Source organism: Nycticebus coucang, chromosome 3 (genome assembly GCF_027406575.1).
Source record: "Nycticebus coucang isolate mNycCou1 chromosome 3, mNycCou1.pri, whole genome shotgun sequence".
Lineage (NCBI taxonomy): Eukaryota > Metazoa > Chordata > Mammalia > Primates > Lorisidae > Nycticebus > Nycticebus coucang.
Genome location: NC_069782.1, coordinates 79,626,497 through 79,645,747, shown reverse-complemented (window position 1 = coordinate 79,645,747; position 19,251 = coordinate 79,626,497). Strand labels below are relative to the sequence as shown.

Sequence of the window (19,251 nt, the reverse complement as noted above, 5' to 3'; positions counted from 1 at the left end):
CAAAACCGGGAAAAGATGCAAACGAAAAGGAGAATTTCAGACCAATCTCACTCATGAATATAGATGCAAAAATTCTCAACAAAATCTTAGCCAATAGATTACAGCTTATCATCAAAAAAGTCATACATCATGATCAAGTAGGTTTCATCCCAGGGATGCAAGGCTGGTTTAACATATGCAAGTCCATAAACATTATCCACCATATTAACAGAGGCAAAAATAAAGACCATATGATCCTCTCAACAGATGCAGAAAATCCAGCATCCTTTTCTAATTAGAACACTGAAGAATATAGGCATAGGTGGCACATTTCTGAAACTGATAGAAGCTATCTCTGACAAACCCACAGCTAGTATTTTACTGAATGGAGTAAAACTGAAAGCTTTTCCTCTTAGAACCGGAACCAGACAAGGTTGTCCCCTGTCACCTTTACTATTCAACATAGTGCTGGAAGTTCTAGCCAATACAATTAGGCAAGACAAGGAAATAAAGGGCATCCAAATGGGAGCAGAGGAGGTCAAACTCTCCCTCTTTGCTGATGACATGATCTTATACTTAGAAAATCCCAAAGGCTCAACCACAAGACTCCTGGAAGTCATCAAAAAATACAGTAATGTTTCAGGATATAAAATCAATGTCCACAAGTCAGTAGCCTTTGTATATGCCAAGCGCAGTCAAGATGAGAAGCTAATTAAGGACACAACTCCCTTCACCATAGTTTCAAAGAAAATGAAATGCCTAGGAATATATCTAACAAAGCAGGCGAAGGACCTCTAAAAGAAAATTATGAAATCTTCAGAAAGGAAATAGCAGAGAATATTAACAAATGGAAGAACATACCATGCTCATGGATGGGAAGAATCAACATTATTAAAATGTCTATACTTCCCAAAGCAATCTACCTGTTCAATGCCATTCCTATTAAAATATCAACATTGTACTTTCAAGATGTGGAAAAAACAATTCTGCGTTTTGTATGGAACCAGAAAAAAATCCGTATAGCTAAGGCAGTTCTTAGTAATAAAAATAAAGCTGGGGGCATCAGCATACCAGATTTTAGTCTGTACTACAAAGCCATAGTGGTCAAGACAGCATGGTACTGGCACAAAAATAGAGACATAGACACTTGGAATCGAATAGACAACTAGGAAATGAAACTAACATCTTACAACCACCTAATCTTTGATAAACCAAACAAGAACATACCTTGGGGGAAAGACTCCCTATTCAATAAATGGTGTTGGGAAAACTGGATATCCACATGGAAAAGACTGAAACTGGACCCTCACCTTTCCCCACTCACAAAAATTGATTCAAGATGGATAAAGAACTTAAATTTAAGGCATGAAACAATGAAAATCCTCCAAGAAAGCATAGGAAAAACACTGGAAGATATTGGCCTGGGGAAAGACTTCATGAAGAAGACTGCCATGGCAATTGCAACAACAAAAATAAACAAATGGGACTTCATTAAACTGAAAAGCTTCTGTACAGCTAAGGAGACAACAACCAAAGCAAATAGACAACCTACACAATGGGAAAGGATATTTGCATATTTTCAATCAGACAAAAGCTTGATAATTAGGATCTATAGAGAACTCAAATTAATCCACATCAAAAAAGCCAACAATCCCATATATCAATGCGCAAGAGACATGAATAGAACTTTCTCTAAAGAAGACAGACGAATGGCTATCAAACATATGAAAAAATGTTCATAATCCCTATATATTAGAGAAATGCAAATCAAAACAACCCTGAGATACCATCTAACCCCAGTGAGAATGGCCCACATCACAAAATCTCAAAACTTTATGGGGAGGGGGGAGGAAAAGCAGAAAGAGGGATGGAGGGAGGGGGGTGGGGCCTTGGTGTGTGTTACACTTTATGGGGGCAAGACATGATTGCAAGAGGGACTTTACCTAACAATTGCAATCAGTGTAACCTGGCTTATTGTACCCTCAATGAATCCCCAACAATAAAAAAAAAAAATCTCAAAACTGCAGATGCTGGTATGGATGTGGAGAGAAGGGAACACTTTTACACTGTTGGTGGGACTGGAAACTAGCACAACCTTTTTGGAAGGAAGTATGGAGAAACCTCAAAGCACTCAAGCTAGACCTCCCATTTGATCCTGCAATCCCATTACTGGGTATCTACCCAGAAGGAAAAAAAATCCTATTATCATAAGGACACTTGCACTAGACTGTTTATTGCAGCTCAGATTTCAATCGCCAAAAGGTGGAAACAACCCAGGAATGGATTAACAAGCTGTGGTATATGTATACCATGGAATACTATTCAGCCATTAAAGAAAATGGAGACTTCACATCCTTTGTATTAACCTGGATGGAAGTGAAGACATTATTTTTAGTTAAGCATCACAAGAATGGAGAAGCATGAATCCTATGTACTCAATTTTGATATGAGGACAATTAATGACAATTAGGTCATGGTGGGGGTGGGGGAAGAGGAGAGCAGAGAGAGAAAGAAGGATGGAGGGGTGGGGAAAGAAAGAGCAGAGAGAGAGAAGGAGGGAGGGGGTGGGGCCTTGGTGTGTGCCACACCTTTTGGGGGCAAGACACAATTGCAATAGGGACTTTACCTGACAAATGCAATCAGTGTAACCTGGTTTATTGTACTGTTAATGAATCCCCAACAATTAAAAAAATTATATTAATAAAAACAAGTAAGTTGATTATTTATCCAATTATTCCCATTCAGGGTCTCAGGTGGCTGGAACCCATCCTGGCAGCTCAGAGTTCAAGGGCTGGATAGGTGTCATCCTGCTGCAGGGAGTACTCACACACACATCACCCTCACTCAGACTGGGATCATGTAGACATTCCGGTTCACCTCCTGCATCCCAAAGCTCAGACAAGGACCACACAGACATGCCTGTTCACCTCCTACATTCCAAGGCTCAGACTGAGACCATGTGGACATGCCAGAACTACACGGTCCCAGTCTGAGCTTTGGGATGTAGGAGGTGAACTGGTGGGTGGTGGCCCTGGCTGGAAATACACTTTTTTTTTTTTTGTCAACAGAAGGAAACAACATTGAATAAAGTAATGTTATTTGAGGACCTGCTGTATAACGCTTTGCATTGTCAAAAGATGCACTTTTTAGATGTCTCCATAGATCACCCTAACAGCATAACATGGGGGATGGAGCCTAGACTCAGATATATGCCTCCCTTGGGGTCAGTTCATGGCCACGCTTTATCACTCAACAACCTGCTGTGTTGAGCTCTTCATTAAATGTCAAAACCTCAGTCTCCACAGTTAAAAATGCAGAGTAGTGACCCCCTTACCTTCGCTAAAATGAGGCAGCCATGTACATGGTAAGGACCTGGAGCCAAGTGGTCTGATGCTGTAGGTACATTATTTAACTTGTTAGCTGAGCTTGCCAAGAAGCTTGGGCTGGTGTCTGGTGCCCCACACCCAGAAATGGGGTTGCAGTCTGGCCCTGTGCCCTGCAGACACCCATCCTCTTTAGTGTATGGTTCATCTTAAGACTCTAGAACCCATGCACTGAAGGCTTAGAGGGGAGAGACCTGGAACTCCTGACCCGCAATATGAGTATTTAGGTACCCAACAGACATCTTATGAAACACTCAGTAAGGTTTTCAGGTCGACAACTGGGAGGAACAAGGTCAAATTAGATGGAAAAAGAGTAGCTAGAAGGGAGCTGAGGTCTACAACACACAGTTGTGGGCCTCCCTGGGTTCAGAAATAAGCAAGAGTTGATTTCGAATAGCCCTGGATGCTGCCACTTACTCTCAGGGTGGCCTTGAGTTATTTCCTGGACCTCTCTGGGCCTCTCTTTTGCCATCAGTAAAACAGAGATGGTCACCCCTGCTGACAGAACTACAGGTGGCCTTCATGCTATGGCAGTGGCAAGGGCCTGGAAGAGCCCTGGTAAATGCCCTCCATAAGGCAATTACTCTTCTACTCTCCCCTAAACCTTACCTTACAAAAGCTGCCCTCAGGAATGGCACATTTCAGAGTTGCTTGATCACTGCCCTCTTGTGCTGGGCAGTGAGGCCAACTCTGGCTTCTCTTCCTTCTCCTCCTTCTCATTTTGCCTTCCCTTCACTTGAAATGAGAGGTGCCCATTTTCACAGCTCTTCATCTTGCTTGGTCCCTCCTGCTCTGAGTGGACTTTTCTGGCAGGGTGTGTGGTCTGTTTGGTGGTGAGGCCTGGGCTAGTGCTCTGTGACTGTACTTGGGCTGTGGCAATGTGGAGAGGCCCCACAAGAAACCAGATAGAGAATGGGATTCCATTCAAGCATGGCCAGCACTGAGACCCTAGTAAGATGGACAGAGCCAGAGCCCTGCTGTTTGGGGAGCCCTGCATTCCCCCAACACCAGCCATGCCTCAGTGGCTCCCATCCTATTTCTTATCAGCAGTGCTCCAGAGGCTTTCAGCCTGAACAGGTCTTCTTTGTGCCTACCCATCTGGCCACTGAGAGTCCATTTGCACCTGATTTAGGAAATGTGGTCAGTGCATGAGTTGCTACAAACTCTGGGAACCAGATCGTCTTCCAGACCCAGTCGAGGCAAAGGACTGGACTGAGAGAAGCTTGGCAGATGAGTTTCAGCCAGGGCAGGCAGCAGGACTCTTGGTGGGCCCAAAATCTGAGCGGGGAAGCCCTCTGGGGCTTGTTATTGGGTGATTTGGGCAACCACCATGAGGCCAGGAGGTCCAGGTGTATGGATCCACAGGGGGACAAGGCAGCCAGAAGGATGGGAGCCAAGCCCTGAGTCATGTCCAGCTTTATATCTCCTAGACTTTCAGATCCGGGACATGTCACTCATCCTCTCTGTGCTTCAGTTCCCCTCAGTAAACTGGGAAATAAACAGTCACACCTATTCATATAGTCACTGAGAGGACTAATGCAGTGACAGCATGCAAGAGTCTTAGGTTAGCAACTGGCCCACAGGGGGATTCCATCAATATCAGTCCTCATTAACATTAAGTTACAAGGAGAACAAAAGCAACAAATTGGATTCTCCCTATGGTCCCAAGGTGATGACACAAGGAGGGACTCTATCTCTTTGTAGAACCAGTCAGTGTTGTCCAGAACACATTGTCAACCACACACACCAGCACTCCTGGCACCCAGGGACCAGCAGAGGAAATACAGGGTGCCTTGTCCAGAAATGGTCTGGAGACCCATGAGTACCAGTTCCCTCTGTCCAGGGCATTCCTGCATTGCAGGTGCCCTGACATAGCTCTCTCAGCCACAATCCCAGGGGAACACTCTCAAGGGCAAACAGCATGGCCTTCTGCCCTTTGGGAGGGGCCCTGTGCCCAGCTCACCTTGACCTTGCGTGGATAACACACGAATGGCAATTTGCTGCAGTTTGGCCGAACAAGGTTGCACAAGTGATGCAAATTGTCCTGTAAAGTAATGTGGCCATGAGGAAGCCATCTGGCCTGGATGCTGCCTCCAGACATGTCAAGATGCCCCTGCCCCCCACAGCTCTGTCCCCAGGAGCACACTGAGACAAAGTTCCAGGCTCCCCTGGGGAGGGGTCTTGGGAGCCTGGCTTGCTAAAGGGGTAGTCATTGAGTGCTAAAGAGAGTTTGGAATCTAAAAAAAAGAACAGTATTTTTGATGTGGGAGGAGGGGAAATGAGGGGCAGACTTAGGAGAACAGTAGCTCAGGGTAAGGAAGGAGGTCTGTGTTAGGGGCAGTATGAGGGGAGAGTAGGTGAGAGGCTGTGCCCTACCAGGGCAGAGAGAAGAGGAAGGCAGAGTACAGGCCAGAAAGAGGCCCAGCAGCCATGGGCAGCACCAGGGCCCCAGGGCTCTGCAGTCTGGACTTACTGGGCCCTGGAGGGGGTGGGGTAGGTGCTGTGCCCTGCAAGCAGGAACAAGCCGCTGGTAGGTGACTTCCTCCCACTGGAGGGCATGCTTTGGCTTCTCTGTGCCCACACTCAGGGGAGAGGTTTAGGGTCAGGCTTCCCTACTGCCCTCTGGGGAGCAGAGTAGCTCCCAGCAAGAAGCCATGGATCCAACCTGTCAGAGCCAGGACGAAAAGAAGGAGGGAAAAGCCTGGAAGGAGGAGGGAAAAGCCAAGCTGGATTTCTGGAGTTCTTTCTCCCCCCCCACTGGCCACCCGTGGGCCTTCTCCCTGCTTGTCCAGGAGCCCTGGCTGCTGCCTGGCTATTCTCCCTCACCAAGTGGGGCCATGGGACTTCCTGGGCGAGGAGGTTTCCTCAGGGGGAATTGAAGTTGTTTGGGTTCCAGGGCTCAGCCTCCTGCACAGATAAACTGTGAGAGCCTTTTGTGTCTCCATTTAGCCCCTTCTTCCCTGCAGCCCTTGTAGCCCATCTCAGCAGGCAACAAGGCCTGCTGGGTGGGTCAGCGCTTTTCCTCCCTCTTTGTAAATGGCTTGTTGCGGGGAAGGAGGGGCCACCAGCATTTCTGCAGTTTTCCTAGGGGTAAGAATGTGGCTCAGAACTGGTTGGTTGTATTTTTTCCCCTGGCCTCTGCAGGCATTTCTGTGAGTCTGTTTAACCCAGGCACCCACAGGCAGGTGCTTTGAAACAAAAGTCACTATAGGAGCTGACTGTAACCTCTGTGAGAACAAGGGACTGGGCATGTCACCATCTGCCATTATCCAGAAACCTGGACATTTCCAAAAGGGAAATCCCAGGGATGGCATAGGCCTGTGGGTAGGGGGAGAGAAGCCCTCATAGTTGTTGCCCTTCACTGTCCACTAGGGAGGGGTGGGCCTCTGGGTTTCCTCCACCACCAAGCAGTCATTCCAGTGCCCACAGAGCCATGCCTGCCTCCTGGATCCGGGGCTCTGTGATGTGACCCAACTGACCTCCCCTTCCCCAGCTCCTCCCTAAGGGGTCTTTCTCACCTTTGGACTTCTCATCCCGCATGCTGCGCACACTTCGTGGCACCCAGAGCAACAGACAACCACTGTGGGGCATGTTGGTGGTGGCGGTGGGGGAGGTGGCAGTGGAGGAGGTGGTTTTGGCTTCTATGAGGAGAAACACAGCTGTCTGCTTCCTTGACCAGCAGACTCTGGACAGCAGGGACATGTCTTTGGCCCCTGTACCTTGCACAGAGCTGGCTCCTCAGCAGACTCTTGTTGAAAGGATCAGTGAGGAGCACCCAGCACAGGGGAATATCCTCCAAGGGAGAAACACACAAACTTCCCCCAGTTTGTAAATGTGGCTCTTCCCCTAAATGCCAATAACTCTGTCCTATGCCCCCTGGGTCCTCCTGCAGCCGTCTGTGTTGGTGGAAGCCTGTCCTGGAGGCTGGGTGACGGTCTCAGCACATGCAGGGACTTCCCATGTCCACCTGCTCTAGTCTTGTGGACGCAGCACCTTAGGCCCATGCTGCCCAGTTCAGAGGCTAACCTTGCATCAGGGCCTATTTCCATCCCAGCCCAGGGCCTCCTGCCTCAGCCACTCATCACTGCTCATGGCCCCTGGGGTGTCCCCAGCCCCAGTGAGCCACAAGCTGTTTCCAGCCCTTGGTCCCTATGCTCACTGGGGCATCCTCTCACCCCTCAGCCCTGAAGTCCCTCCATGCTGAGCCTGGCCAGCCCCTTGGCCCTGCCAGGAGACAGGGTCAGACACTATGGACAGAATTGAACCTACATGCAGAGCCTGGGATGGGACCAGGTGCTGACACATGAGGCTCCTTCTCCAGAGCTCACCTGAGTCGTCACCCCCCCCCCCTCAGCCCCATGGGGATGAAACTAGAGCCCCATTTATCTCAGCAGGGTTCCTGGCAGTTGCTGATACTGGGGGCCCTAAGTTTTACACATTCTGTGACAGAGGCTTATGACAGACAGGTGGTGCTGGGCACAGAAGGACCTTGTCTAAGTGACATCACTGAGTCCCCAGCCCTCCACAGGCCCTGCCCTGCCCCTCTGTGACTTCTAGTTTGCCAAGGTAGATGGGAGCTCAGGAGCACAGGCTTCATGGTGCCTCCTGGTGAGGGCCAGAGCCCTAGTCAGGTGATCATGTTAGCACAGGACCATGACTCACCTTTACTGGCTCAGGTGGTGGCTCCTTGACGGTCTAGAATGTTCAAAAGAGACAAATGTGGGATGGATGGGGGTGGGGTGGGCTCTGCCTGGGCCCTGCACACAGATGACACCCTGGTCTGGAGCAGCAGGACAGGATCCGGACTTCAGGGTGTCAGTCTGGGTGCCTGAGCCTATGATGTTGTGGCCAGGAGGATCCCCCTAACCCACAGGGAGCCCCTGCACCACCCTATGGGGGCCTGGGAGATCAGCCGGTCCACAGGCCAGGGACCTGGAGAGGCCCAGCCCTCTGGATGGCCCTCTCATTACCCCCGAGCCCACATGGGGGTGACAGTACACACTCCACTGCCCTTCCCCTAGAAGAACTTCTCTGTCCCTGGAGCCCTCAGGGACCAGTCCTGGGGCTTTCTCCTCCCCATGCACAGATTATCCCTGCTTGGTCTCTGAGGCCATGGTCTGTCCTCCCTCCCTCTCCCCTGCCCTCTGTCTTCTCCAGCTTTCTGGGTTGGGTCCTGCTGCCCCCAGCTCCCAGCCCCTCCCCCTCTCCTTCCAACCCTGGGCCAGTGTCTCCCATTTTGCTTGGGCTGCACTTCATCTAGGACATAGGCCACATCCTATGATGGTGGAGGTGTCACTCTGTGGTCCTGGACCAGAGGCAGGACTGTGAGGTCCTGTAGGCGGGAATGGCAACTACTTCATTTCTGTCCCTCCCTCCACCCAGCATGGGACCCAAGGTGAACTGGTGCTCAGTATTGACAGAGGAAGGGATGGGGAAGGCACTGGGAATGGGCAGAGACTCATGCTGGATTATAAAGGCACAGCAGGTCCAGGGGTTACAGACTCTTCCCAGTCAGCCCCATGGGACCTCCCTTCCTTCCTCAACACAGAACCCACCTCCTGGCCTGTTCTCCACCTAGGGGCTTTTGTGAGGCAGCCCTGTTTTAGGAACTGTGGTCACTTTTCTCAGGAGCCACGGCAGGCCTCTGCTATGTGTTCCAAATACCCCTAGGCACACTGTGTGGTAAGTCTGGGCTGAGGCCCCATGGAAGCCCAGGGTCGCTGTGGCCCCAGAATTTGTGGACAGAGTGTGCCCCGCCCCTGACTCATGTGATGACCTCAGAGCAGATGGGAAACTGCCCACAGGCAGGACCCTGGGGCCTTCACATGTTCATGTTCCTCAGAGGGTGGGCCTGTTTTTGGATCACAGGGCTTGGCAGGTGGGGAATACCTACCTTCTTACAGCACAGACGCCAACACAACCACAGCAGCAGTGGGAGCAGCAGCAGCAGGGGCAGAAACCAGACCCAGTATGGAATATCAAATTCCTGGGGGTGGAGACAGCACCATGGCTCATCCAGCAAAAAAGACATATGTCAGTAGCCAGAGACAGCCTGTGTAGCCTCCTCCCAGGTTCCACCACTTGCCATGTTACCTGCCCACTGCTTCTTTACCCCTGCTTGGCCCCACCTCCAGGGACCACACTGGGACTGGGGTTAGGGCTGATTCCCATAGCCCTATAGGTCCCACCTCTGGCTCTGCTCAAAGACTCTGCTCCATAAGGCCTGGGACCCTCCATGGAATGCCAAACCCACCCTCAACTATACATCTTGGTTGACAGCATAGGGCCGTGGTGAGGACCATAGGATCTACAGTGCACACAGAGGGGTGAGGGCCCGGGTGCTGGGGTAGGAGACCGCATGCATTGCCGCAAGGCCTCTCTCCCCCACGGCCTGGCTCTCCCACCTTGGGCACATGGACTCATCGCTCTAAGCCTCAGTTTCCATAACTGGACAAAGGAAAGGAGTATCCCCCAGTGGGCACATGTAGGATGTAGAGAGATCAAAGAAAGTCCTAGCATGGGGCTATGTCCATGTGGGGTGTAAGCAAGGGAAACTATTTTTGGACCTTCTGGGTAGCTGAACACGTGGCAGTTCATGGAGGATGTGTTGTCCCTTCCCCCACACCTTGCCCAGGGAGTCTCTTCATCTGTAGCCTTTGTAATAAGCTAATAAAACCTTAGGAAGTAAAACTTGGATGCTGGGCACCCTCCTGGACCTCTGGAAGAGCTGTGCCCACCTGGACCCTGGTAAGAGCTGCACCGGGACCCACTACCCCGCCCACGGGGTCTCCCCACACCCTGACCAGGAACTCCAGGAGCCCGCAACCCCACGTCTTCCCTCCCATACCCTCCCTGCCTCCACACCGGCCCACTCATCTGGCCAGGGACTCTGGTAGCCACGTGCCCTCTGGAGCCCTCCCTGCCTCTGCACCAAGCCATTCTCCTGGCCAGAGACTGCTGGAGCCTTGGGCCCTCTATGCCAAAGTCTCTGGGCACCAGGCACTCCCAGAACCGTGTGCATCACCCCCACCCTGTTGCTGGATCTGGTGTGTCACACTCTGGAGCTGCTCCCACAACCAAAACTCCCTGGCTGGGGCAGCCCCAGAGGAGCTACACATGGTCACTCCCTACAAAGATCCAGCAACAATAGAGTGATCCTGCTGGGGTTTAATCTTCAAGAGACACCTCCCCAACTCTGAGGACGGCTAGAGGCAATGGTGAAAAACAATCATGAGGCGAAATCAAGGGAAAAACTTTGGCAATATGAATAATCAGAGTAGACCAACTCCCCCAAGGAACAATGGGGCAGACACAGCACAAGATCCCATGCACAAACAAATAGCTGAGATGTCAGAAATCGAATTCAGAATCTGGATAGCAAATAAGATTGAATTAGAATTCCAAGCAGTAACCCAAAAGATGTCTCAAGAATTCAACAAATTCAAAGACCAAATGATCAAAGATTTTGACACATTGAGACAAGAAGTTGCAGTCCTCAAAGATCTGAGAAACACAGTAGAATCCCTCAGTAACAGAATGGAGCACGTAGAAGAAAGGATTTCTGACATTGAAGACAAAGCTTTCGAACGCTCCCAAATCAGAAGACAAAGCTTTCGAACGCTCCCAAACTCTTGAAGAGGAAGAGAAATGGAGGGCAAAAACAGATCACTCTCTCAGAGAGCTCTGGGACAATTCTAAGAAAACCAATATTCATCTTATAGGGATTCCCGAAAGTGATGAAGTGGCTTCACAAGGCACAGAGTCTCTTCTCCATGAGATTATGAAAGAGAACATTCCAGACATGCCAAGAGATTCTGAAATTCAGATAGCAGACAGTTTCAGAACTCCAGCATGACTCAACCTGAATAAGACATCCCCCAGACACATCATAATCAATTTCACTAAAGTTAATATGAAGGAGAAAATTCTGAAAGCAGCCAGATGAAAGAAAACCATTACCTACCAGGGGAAGAATGTTAGAATAACTGCAGATCTCTCTGCTGAAACCTTTCAAGCTAGAAGAGGATGGTCATTGACTTTTAATCTCCTAAAACAAAATTAACTTTCAACCCAGGATCCCGTACCCAGCTAAACTGAGTTTCATTTATGATGGAGAAATTAAGTACTTCAATGACATTCACATGTTGAAGAAATTTGCCACAACTAAACCAGCTCTCCAGGATATTCTCAGACCTATCTTCCATAAAGACCAGCACAATCCTCCACCACAAAAGTAAACCAACCCAGAAAATTCTGATCAAATTCCAACTTCCACAGTCGCAAAAGGATTAAAAATGTCCACTGGACCCTTGAAAGGCTTATCAATATTCTCAATTAATGTGAATGGTTTAAATTGTCCTCTAAAGAGGCACAGGTTGGCTGACTGGATACAAAAACTCAAGCCAGATATCTGCTGCATACAAGAATCTCATCTTACATTAAAAGACAAATTTAGACTCAAGGTGAAAGGATGGTCATGTATACTCCAAGCAAATGGAAAACAGAAGAAAGCAGGCATTGCAATCCTATTCGCAGACGCAATAGGCTTTAAACCAACCAAAATAAGGAAGAATAGGATGGACACTTCATATTTGTTGAAGGTAATACTCAATATGATGAGATTTTAATTGTTAATATTTATGCACTGAACCAGAACGCACCTCATTTCATAAGAGAAAGTCTAACAGACATGAGAAACTTATTTCCTCCAGTTCCATAGTAGTTGGAGATTTTAATACTCCTTTAGCAGTGCTGGATAGATCCTTCAAAAAGAAGCTAAGCAAAGAAATCTTAGATTTAAACTTAACCATTCAACATCTGGATTTAACAGACATCTACAGAACATTTCATCCCAACAAAACTGAATACACATTCTTCTCATCAGCCCATGGAACATACTCCAAAATTGACGACATCCTAGGCCACAAGTCTAACCTCAGCAAATTTAAAAAAATAGAAATTATTCTTTGCATCTTCTCAGACCATCATGGAATAAAAGTTGAACTCAATAAAAACAGGAATCTGCATACCCATACAAAAGCATGGAAGCTAAATAAACTTATGCTGAAGGATAGATGGGTTATAGATGAGATTAAGGAGGAAATCACCAAATTTTTGGAAGAAAACAACAATGAAGACATGAATTATCAGAACCTCCAGGATACTGCAAAGGCAGTCCTAAGAGGGAAATTTATAGCACTGCAAGCCTTCCTCAAGAAAATGGAAAGAGAGGAAGTTAATAACTTAATGGGACATCTCAGGCAACTGGAGAAGGAAGAACATTCTAACCCCAAACCCAGCACAAGAAAAGAAATAACCAAAATCAGAGCAGAATTAAATGAAATTGAAAACAAAAGAATTATACAACAGATCAATAAATCCAACAGTTGGATTTTTGAAAAGGTCAATAAAATAGATAAATGTTTGGCCAACCTAACCAGGAAAAAAAGAGTAAAATCTCTAATTTCATCAATCAGAAATGGTAAAGATGAAATAACAACAGACCCCTCAGAAATTCAAAAAATCCTTAACGAATATTACAAGAAACTCTACTCTCAGATATGAAAATCTGAAAGAAATCCACTAGTACTTGGAAGTACGCTACCTACCAAGACTTAGGCAGAACAAAGTGGAAATGTTGAACAGGCCTATATCAGGTTCTGAAATAGCACCAACAAAATCTCCCTAAAAAGAAAAGCCCAGGACCAGATGTCTTTACGTCAGAATTCTACCAAACCTTCAAAGAAGAACTAGTACCTATATTACTAAACCTCTTCCAAAATATAGAAAAAGAAGGAATACTACCTAACACATTCTACAAAGCAAACATCACCTTGATCCCTAAACCAGGGAAAGACCCAAAAAGAAAAGAAAATTATAGACCAATATCACTAATGAATATTGATGCAAAAATACTCAATGAGATCCTAACAAACAGAATCCAACAACACATCAAAAATATTATACACCATGAATTACCAAATGGGATTTATCCCAGGGTCTCAAGGCTGGTTCAATATATGTAAATCTATAAATGTAATTCAGCACATAAACAAACTAAAAAATAAAGACCATATGATTCTCTCAGTAGACGCAGAACAAGCTTTTGATAATATCCAGCATTCCTTCATGATCAGAACACTTAAGAAAATTGGTATAGAAGGGACATTTCTCAAACTAATAGAGGCCATCTACAGCAAACCCACAGCCAAAATCGTATTGAATGGAGTTAAATTGAAATCATTTCCACTTAGATCAGGAACAGGCAAGGTTGCCCATTGTCTCCATTGCTCTTTAACATTGTAATGGAAGTTTTAGCCATTGCAATTAGGGAAGAAAAGGCGATCAGGGGTATCCACATAGGGTCAGAAGAGATCAAACTTTCACTCTTCGCAGATGACATATCATATATCTGGAAAATACTAGGGATTCTACTACAAAACTTTTAGAAGTGATCAAGGAATACAGCAATGTCTCAGGCTACAAAATCAACACCCATAAATCTGTACCTTTACCTAAACAATAGCCAAGCTGAAAAAATAGTCAAGGACTCTATTCCTTTCACAGTAGTGCCAAATAAGACGAAATATTTGGGAGTTTGCCTAACAAAGGATGTGAAAGATCTCTATAAAGAGAACTATGAAACTTTAAGAAAAGAAATAGCTGAAGATGTTAACAAATGGAAAAACATACCATGCTCATGGCTGGGAAGAATCAACATTGTTAAAATGTATATACTACCCAAAGCAATATATAATTTTAATGCAATTCCTATCAAAGCTCCATTGTCATATATTAAAGATATTGAAAAAATAATACTTCATTTTATATGGAATCAGAAAAAACCTCAAATAGCCAAAACTTTCCTCAGAAATAAAAACAAAGCAGGAGGAATCACGCTACCAGACCTGAGACTGTACTATAAATTGATAGTGATCAAAACAGCATGGTACTGGCACAAAAACAGAGAAGCAGATGTCTGGAACAGAATAGAGAACCAAGAGATGAATCCAGCTACTTACTGTTATTTGATCTTTGACAAGGCAATTAAAAACATTCAGTGGGGAAAAGATTCCCTATTTAACAAATGGTGCTGGGTGAACTGGCTGGCAATCTGTAAAAGACTGAAACTGGAACCACACCTTTCACCATTAACTATGATAGACTTTCACTGGATAAAAGATTTAAATTTAAGACACGAAACTATAAAAATACTTAAAGAAAGTGCAGGGAAAATTCTTGAAGGAATCGGCCTGTATGAATATTTTATGAGGAGGACTCCCCAGGCAATTGAAGCAGTATCAAAAATACATTACTGGGACCTGATCAAACTAAAAAGCTTCTGCACAGCCAAGAACATTGTAAGTAAAGCAAGCAGATAGTCCTCAGAATGGGAGAAAATATTTGCAGGTTATACCTCCGATAAATGTTTAATAACCAGAATCCACAAAGAACTCAAAAGTATTAGCAAGAAAAGAACAAGTGATCCCATCTTAGAGTGGGCAAAGGACTTGAAGAGAAACTTCTCTAAAGAAGACAGACGCACGATCTATAGGCACATGAAGAAAAGCTCATCATCCTTAATCATCAGAGAAATGCAAATCAAATCTACTTTGAGATATCACCTAACCCCAGTAAGAGTAGCCCACATAACAAAATCCCCAAACCAGAGATGTTGGCATGGATGTGGAGAAAAGGGCACACTTCTACACTGCTGGTGGCAATGCACACTAATAGGTTCCTTCTGGAAGGATGTTTGGGGAATACTTAGAGATCTAAAACTAGACCTGCCATTCAATCCTATAATTCCTTTACTAGGTATATACCCAGAAGACCAAAAATCACAATATAACAAAGACATCTGTACTAGAATGTTTATTGCAGCCCAATTCATAATTGCTAAGTCATGGAAGAATCCCAAGTGCCCATCGACCCATGAATGGATTAGCAAATTGTGGTATGTATAGCATGGAATATTATGCAGACTTAAAGAAAGATGTTATTTGTTATTTGTTATTTACCTCTTTCATGTTTACATGGATGGAGCTGGAACATATTCTTCTTAGCAAAGTATCTCAAGAATGGAAGAAAAAGTTTCCAATGTACTGAGCCCTACTATGAAGCTAATTTATAGCTTTCATATGAAGGCTATAACCCAACTATAGCACAAGAAAATGGGGAAAGGGCCAAGGGAGGAGAAGCGAGGGTGGAGGTTAGGGTGGAGGGAGGGTTGTACATGAAACCAGCACATTGTACCCCTTGATTGCACAAATGTACACAGGTATGATTTAACAATTAAAAAAAAAAGAAACTATTTTCCTGGGTGTTCTTCCCACTGAAGGGAGATTTGGCTGCACCCATGGGAACACAGCTGCCCAGTACCCCCAAATCCCAGAGCTCTGGGCAGGAGGAAGGCTTGTAGGGAGAGGGGAAGAGAGGGCCTGTGCCAGCAAACAGGCTGCTGAAGAAGAGGCACCATCTGGGCTGAGGGTGAGGCTGCTGGCTGGGCTGGAGCCACTGGGCTGTTCCTGAGCTCTTTCCTACACCGGCATGGCACCCTCAGGCTGTCAGTGGTTGGCTTCTGATGACCCATGTGTGCCTCATTCTGCTGATCCATGTGTGGATGTGCAGGTACAATGAAGGCAGACCTAGAGGGGCACTCACCAGCTGACACTGGGCATAGGGCAGAGCAAGCAGGCTCAGGCCTCCGTCCTGGCCCCCAGCACAACCCCCTGTCATGTTACCCTGGGTCACATCACAAATTATGGGAAGCTCTGAAAAGCAGGCACCTGGGAGCAACACCTTCATTCCCAGGAATCCCTTTATGCACTGAACCTTGGCCAACACCCCTGGTAGCTTCCTCTCCAAAGCAGGGGACACACACACCCTGGGTTCAGAAGGCGGGCAAAGGGATGGCTCAGGAGCCCGAGAAAGCAGGAGAGGCAGAAAGGAGCTGAAGCCTCTGCATGACAGCAGGTGTTCACCAGGCAGGGGGACAGGGGGTTGTGAGTGGGTTAGGGCCAGGGTGGCAGTGGGGGCACTGACTCAGTCACACACACCCTGACTGTAGGCAGTGGAATCCTCCAGATCTCCTGTACCTGGGATGTCCAGGTGGAGGGCTGGGTAGCCTAGATGTCCTGGACTCTGGCTCCCAGCAGCCAGCCCTGCAGCCTCACCCTCTTGCTCCAGCTGGGAGCCAGGATGGAGCTGCTCTGGATGCCTGTCTGCTCAAGCTACTCTCCTGGAGTTCCTGGAAACCAATTGTCTTATTTAGTCTCCCAAGAATGATCTCCTTTCAGTACAATATCTTTAGACAGTACAACATCTGTAGACATGCCCCACCCTGATACTCACGCAATCGGTGCTGGTGACGGTGACTTCCTCGTTTGAATGGAAGATGTGGCCATTGTTCAGGCTGACTGAAACACTGATCTTTCTGATGCATGGAAAGGACAGATAGTGAGAACCAGCTCGCAGAGACATAGTTCTTGCCCTTGGTTGAAACCTTTGCTCACTGCTGTCCTCATGGCAATGACACTGAACATCTAATACTTGGGGTCCCTTGAGAGTCCTAGTTCTCAAGCACTATGAGGTCAGCCTCAGCACTGATGGCCAAGGGTGTATGGGTCAGGCAGGGAGAAGCTCTGCATGGGAGGTGAGGCCATTGTGAATATGGGCTATGTGGGGAAGGGCTGCTCAGTGTCATGATCCTGAGTCTTCTGTATTTACAGTATATGCTGGCTTAGATTCAAACAGTGACCTGGAGCAAAGCTACCATTCTTTGGTGACATCATATCCTGCATCCTGCCTTCCTCAATAGGACTGTGGGACACCACATGTCCCTGAACACCTTGGGAACCACAAACAAGGGCAGGCGGGGAAAGTGGCTGTGGTCTGCTGTCAGATAGACATGTGCTCCTTGGCAGAGGGGGCATCCCACATCCTGTATATGTCATGTGGGAAACAGCGACCACATGATCCTCTGCCCTCTAGACCTCCCTACCAGGGGCTCTTACTCTCCAGAATCTTTTATCTTTGGTCCAGGGCAAGTGATGGTGGTTGCATCCATACTGACTGGTTTTTCATCTAAAAGGAAATGACATGAGAATGTCAGTACACACATCTGTCTGCCATCCCTCTCCCACACCTGGCCTCAACAAGCAGAGCTGACACTTTGGCCTGTCACCAGCTTTTCCTCTGTGCCTTCCTCTATTCAGAGACCCCATGGCTGAGCTCCCGGATGCCCCAAGGCCTGTGCAGAGCTGTGGGGTTTAACAGGAGTGAGGCAGGCAGAGCCCTCAGCTCTCAAGGGACTTACTGTTTAGGGCCTGCAGGTGTGACAGACAACAAAATAAAAATCAAGGAACAAAGCACATGGCAGAGTGTCAAGTGCCGTGCATGAGCAGAGGGGAGAGGGAGTGGAGGGGAAGGAACAGGTGATTCATTATGGGTGAACCCTATCTTTTAGAGACATTATTTCATTTTTAGAGAAACTGAAATATATGTGGAATGGTATGATATTAAGGATTTGCTACAAAATACTCCATGGTGAAGGTACAAGGGAAACCAGATTGGTATGGGCTGGTAACTATTAAAAGTAGGTGATGGATGCTTCATATTCATTATGGAATTCCTACTCCTTTTTATACTGTTAAAAATTTCTGTAGAAAGTTAATTCTCTCTGAATGATATATCAGCTGAGACCACAAGGATGACAAGCCAGCTGGGGAATGAACTGAGGGAAGAGTCCTCTGGGCTGTGAGAGCGCATGTGCCAAGGCCCTGGGGCACTGACTGGCTGAGCTTGTTAAGGAGGGAAAGAGGTGACCGAGGAGAGGAGGCTGGGCCTGGTAGGCCCTGGGAAGGGGTTGGGGCTTTGTTCCTATACAATGCATCTGTCAGAAGCTGGACAGATTCAGGATGTCTTCTGGACATGCAGGCAGCAGGACTTGCTGGTGCACTGAATGTGTGGAGGAAGGAAGCTAAGAGGACCAAAGATGATATTCAGGTTTTTGACCTGAGCAGGCAGGTGGGTGGTGAGACCAGTTACTGAGATGGGGAAGCTGAGGAGGTAATAGTTTTTTTTTTTTTTTGCAGTTTTTGGCCGGGGCTGGGTTTGAACCCGCCACCTCTAGCATATGGGGCCGATGCCCTACTCCTTTGAGCCACAGGCGCTGGCTGAGGTAATAGTTTTTTTCACGTGTGTGTTCATTTTTCATTTTTTTTTGGCCGGGGCTGGGTTTGAACCCGCCACCTCTAGCATATGGGGCCGATGCCCTACTCCTTTGAGCCACAGGCGCTGGCTGAGGTAATAGTTTTTTTCACGTGTGTGTTCATTTTTCATTTTTTTTTGGCCGGGGCTGGGTTTGAACCCACCACCTCTGGTATATGGGGCCAGCGCCCTACTCCTTGAGCCACAGGCATGGCCCATGTGTGTTCATTTTTCAATTTTTATGGGATTTATGCATTCTTATGGGAGCAGAGGAGGCTCAGGAGACCACATGACCTATATAATGGTGGAACCTTGTCCCTCCGGAGCCCACACCCTTTCCCACCTCCTGACCAGGGCGGTAGGAGGCCAGGGCTGAGCAGTGCCCCCTGCTGGTTTTGCTTCCAGCTCTCCCTTGCTGGGCTCAGCTCCCCAGGTCCCAGGCTTCCCCTCTGGAGGGGAGAGGGGAAAGTGAATAGCTTGGGAGGGCCCCAGAGGTTTTGGCATCTGAGATTCTGGGAGGATAGTCCTTTCCCTGGCTTCTTTATTTCTTGCTTTTTTTCTTTTTTAAACAGAGTCTCACTTTGTCTCACTTAGAGTGCTGTGGCATCATAGCTTACAGCAACCTCAAACTCTTAGGCTCAAGTGATTCTCTTGCCTCAGTCTCCTGAGTAGCTGGGAC

The 19,251-nt window shown here is 47.3% G+C and overlaps 1 protein-coding gene across 1 annotated transcript in view; it reads right to left on the bottom strand.

The window, feature by feature from the left end:
* Window positions 1-19,251, bottom strand: part of ANTXRL (ANTXR like) — a 60,342-nt gene that overhangs the window by 10,255 nt on the left and 30,836 nt on the right. The window contains exons 11-16 of the mRNA XM_053583488.1: window positions 17,378-17,447; window positions 16,716-16,797; window positions 9,256-9,348; window positions 8,025-8,057; window positions 6,881-7,003; window positions 5,326-5,406 (exon numbers count right to left, since the gene is read on the bottom strand). Coding sequence (XP_053439463.1) covers window positions 5,326-5,406; window positions 6,881-7,003; window positions 8,025-8,057; window positions 9,256-9,348; window positions 16,716-16,797; window positions 17,378-17,447 — 482 coding nt within the window. The remainder of the gene's footprint in view (window positions 1-5,325; window positions 5,407-6,880; window positions 7,004-8,024; window positions 8,058-9,255; window positions 9,349-16,715; window positions 16,798-17,377; window positions 17,448-19,251) is intronic.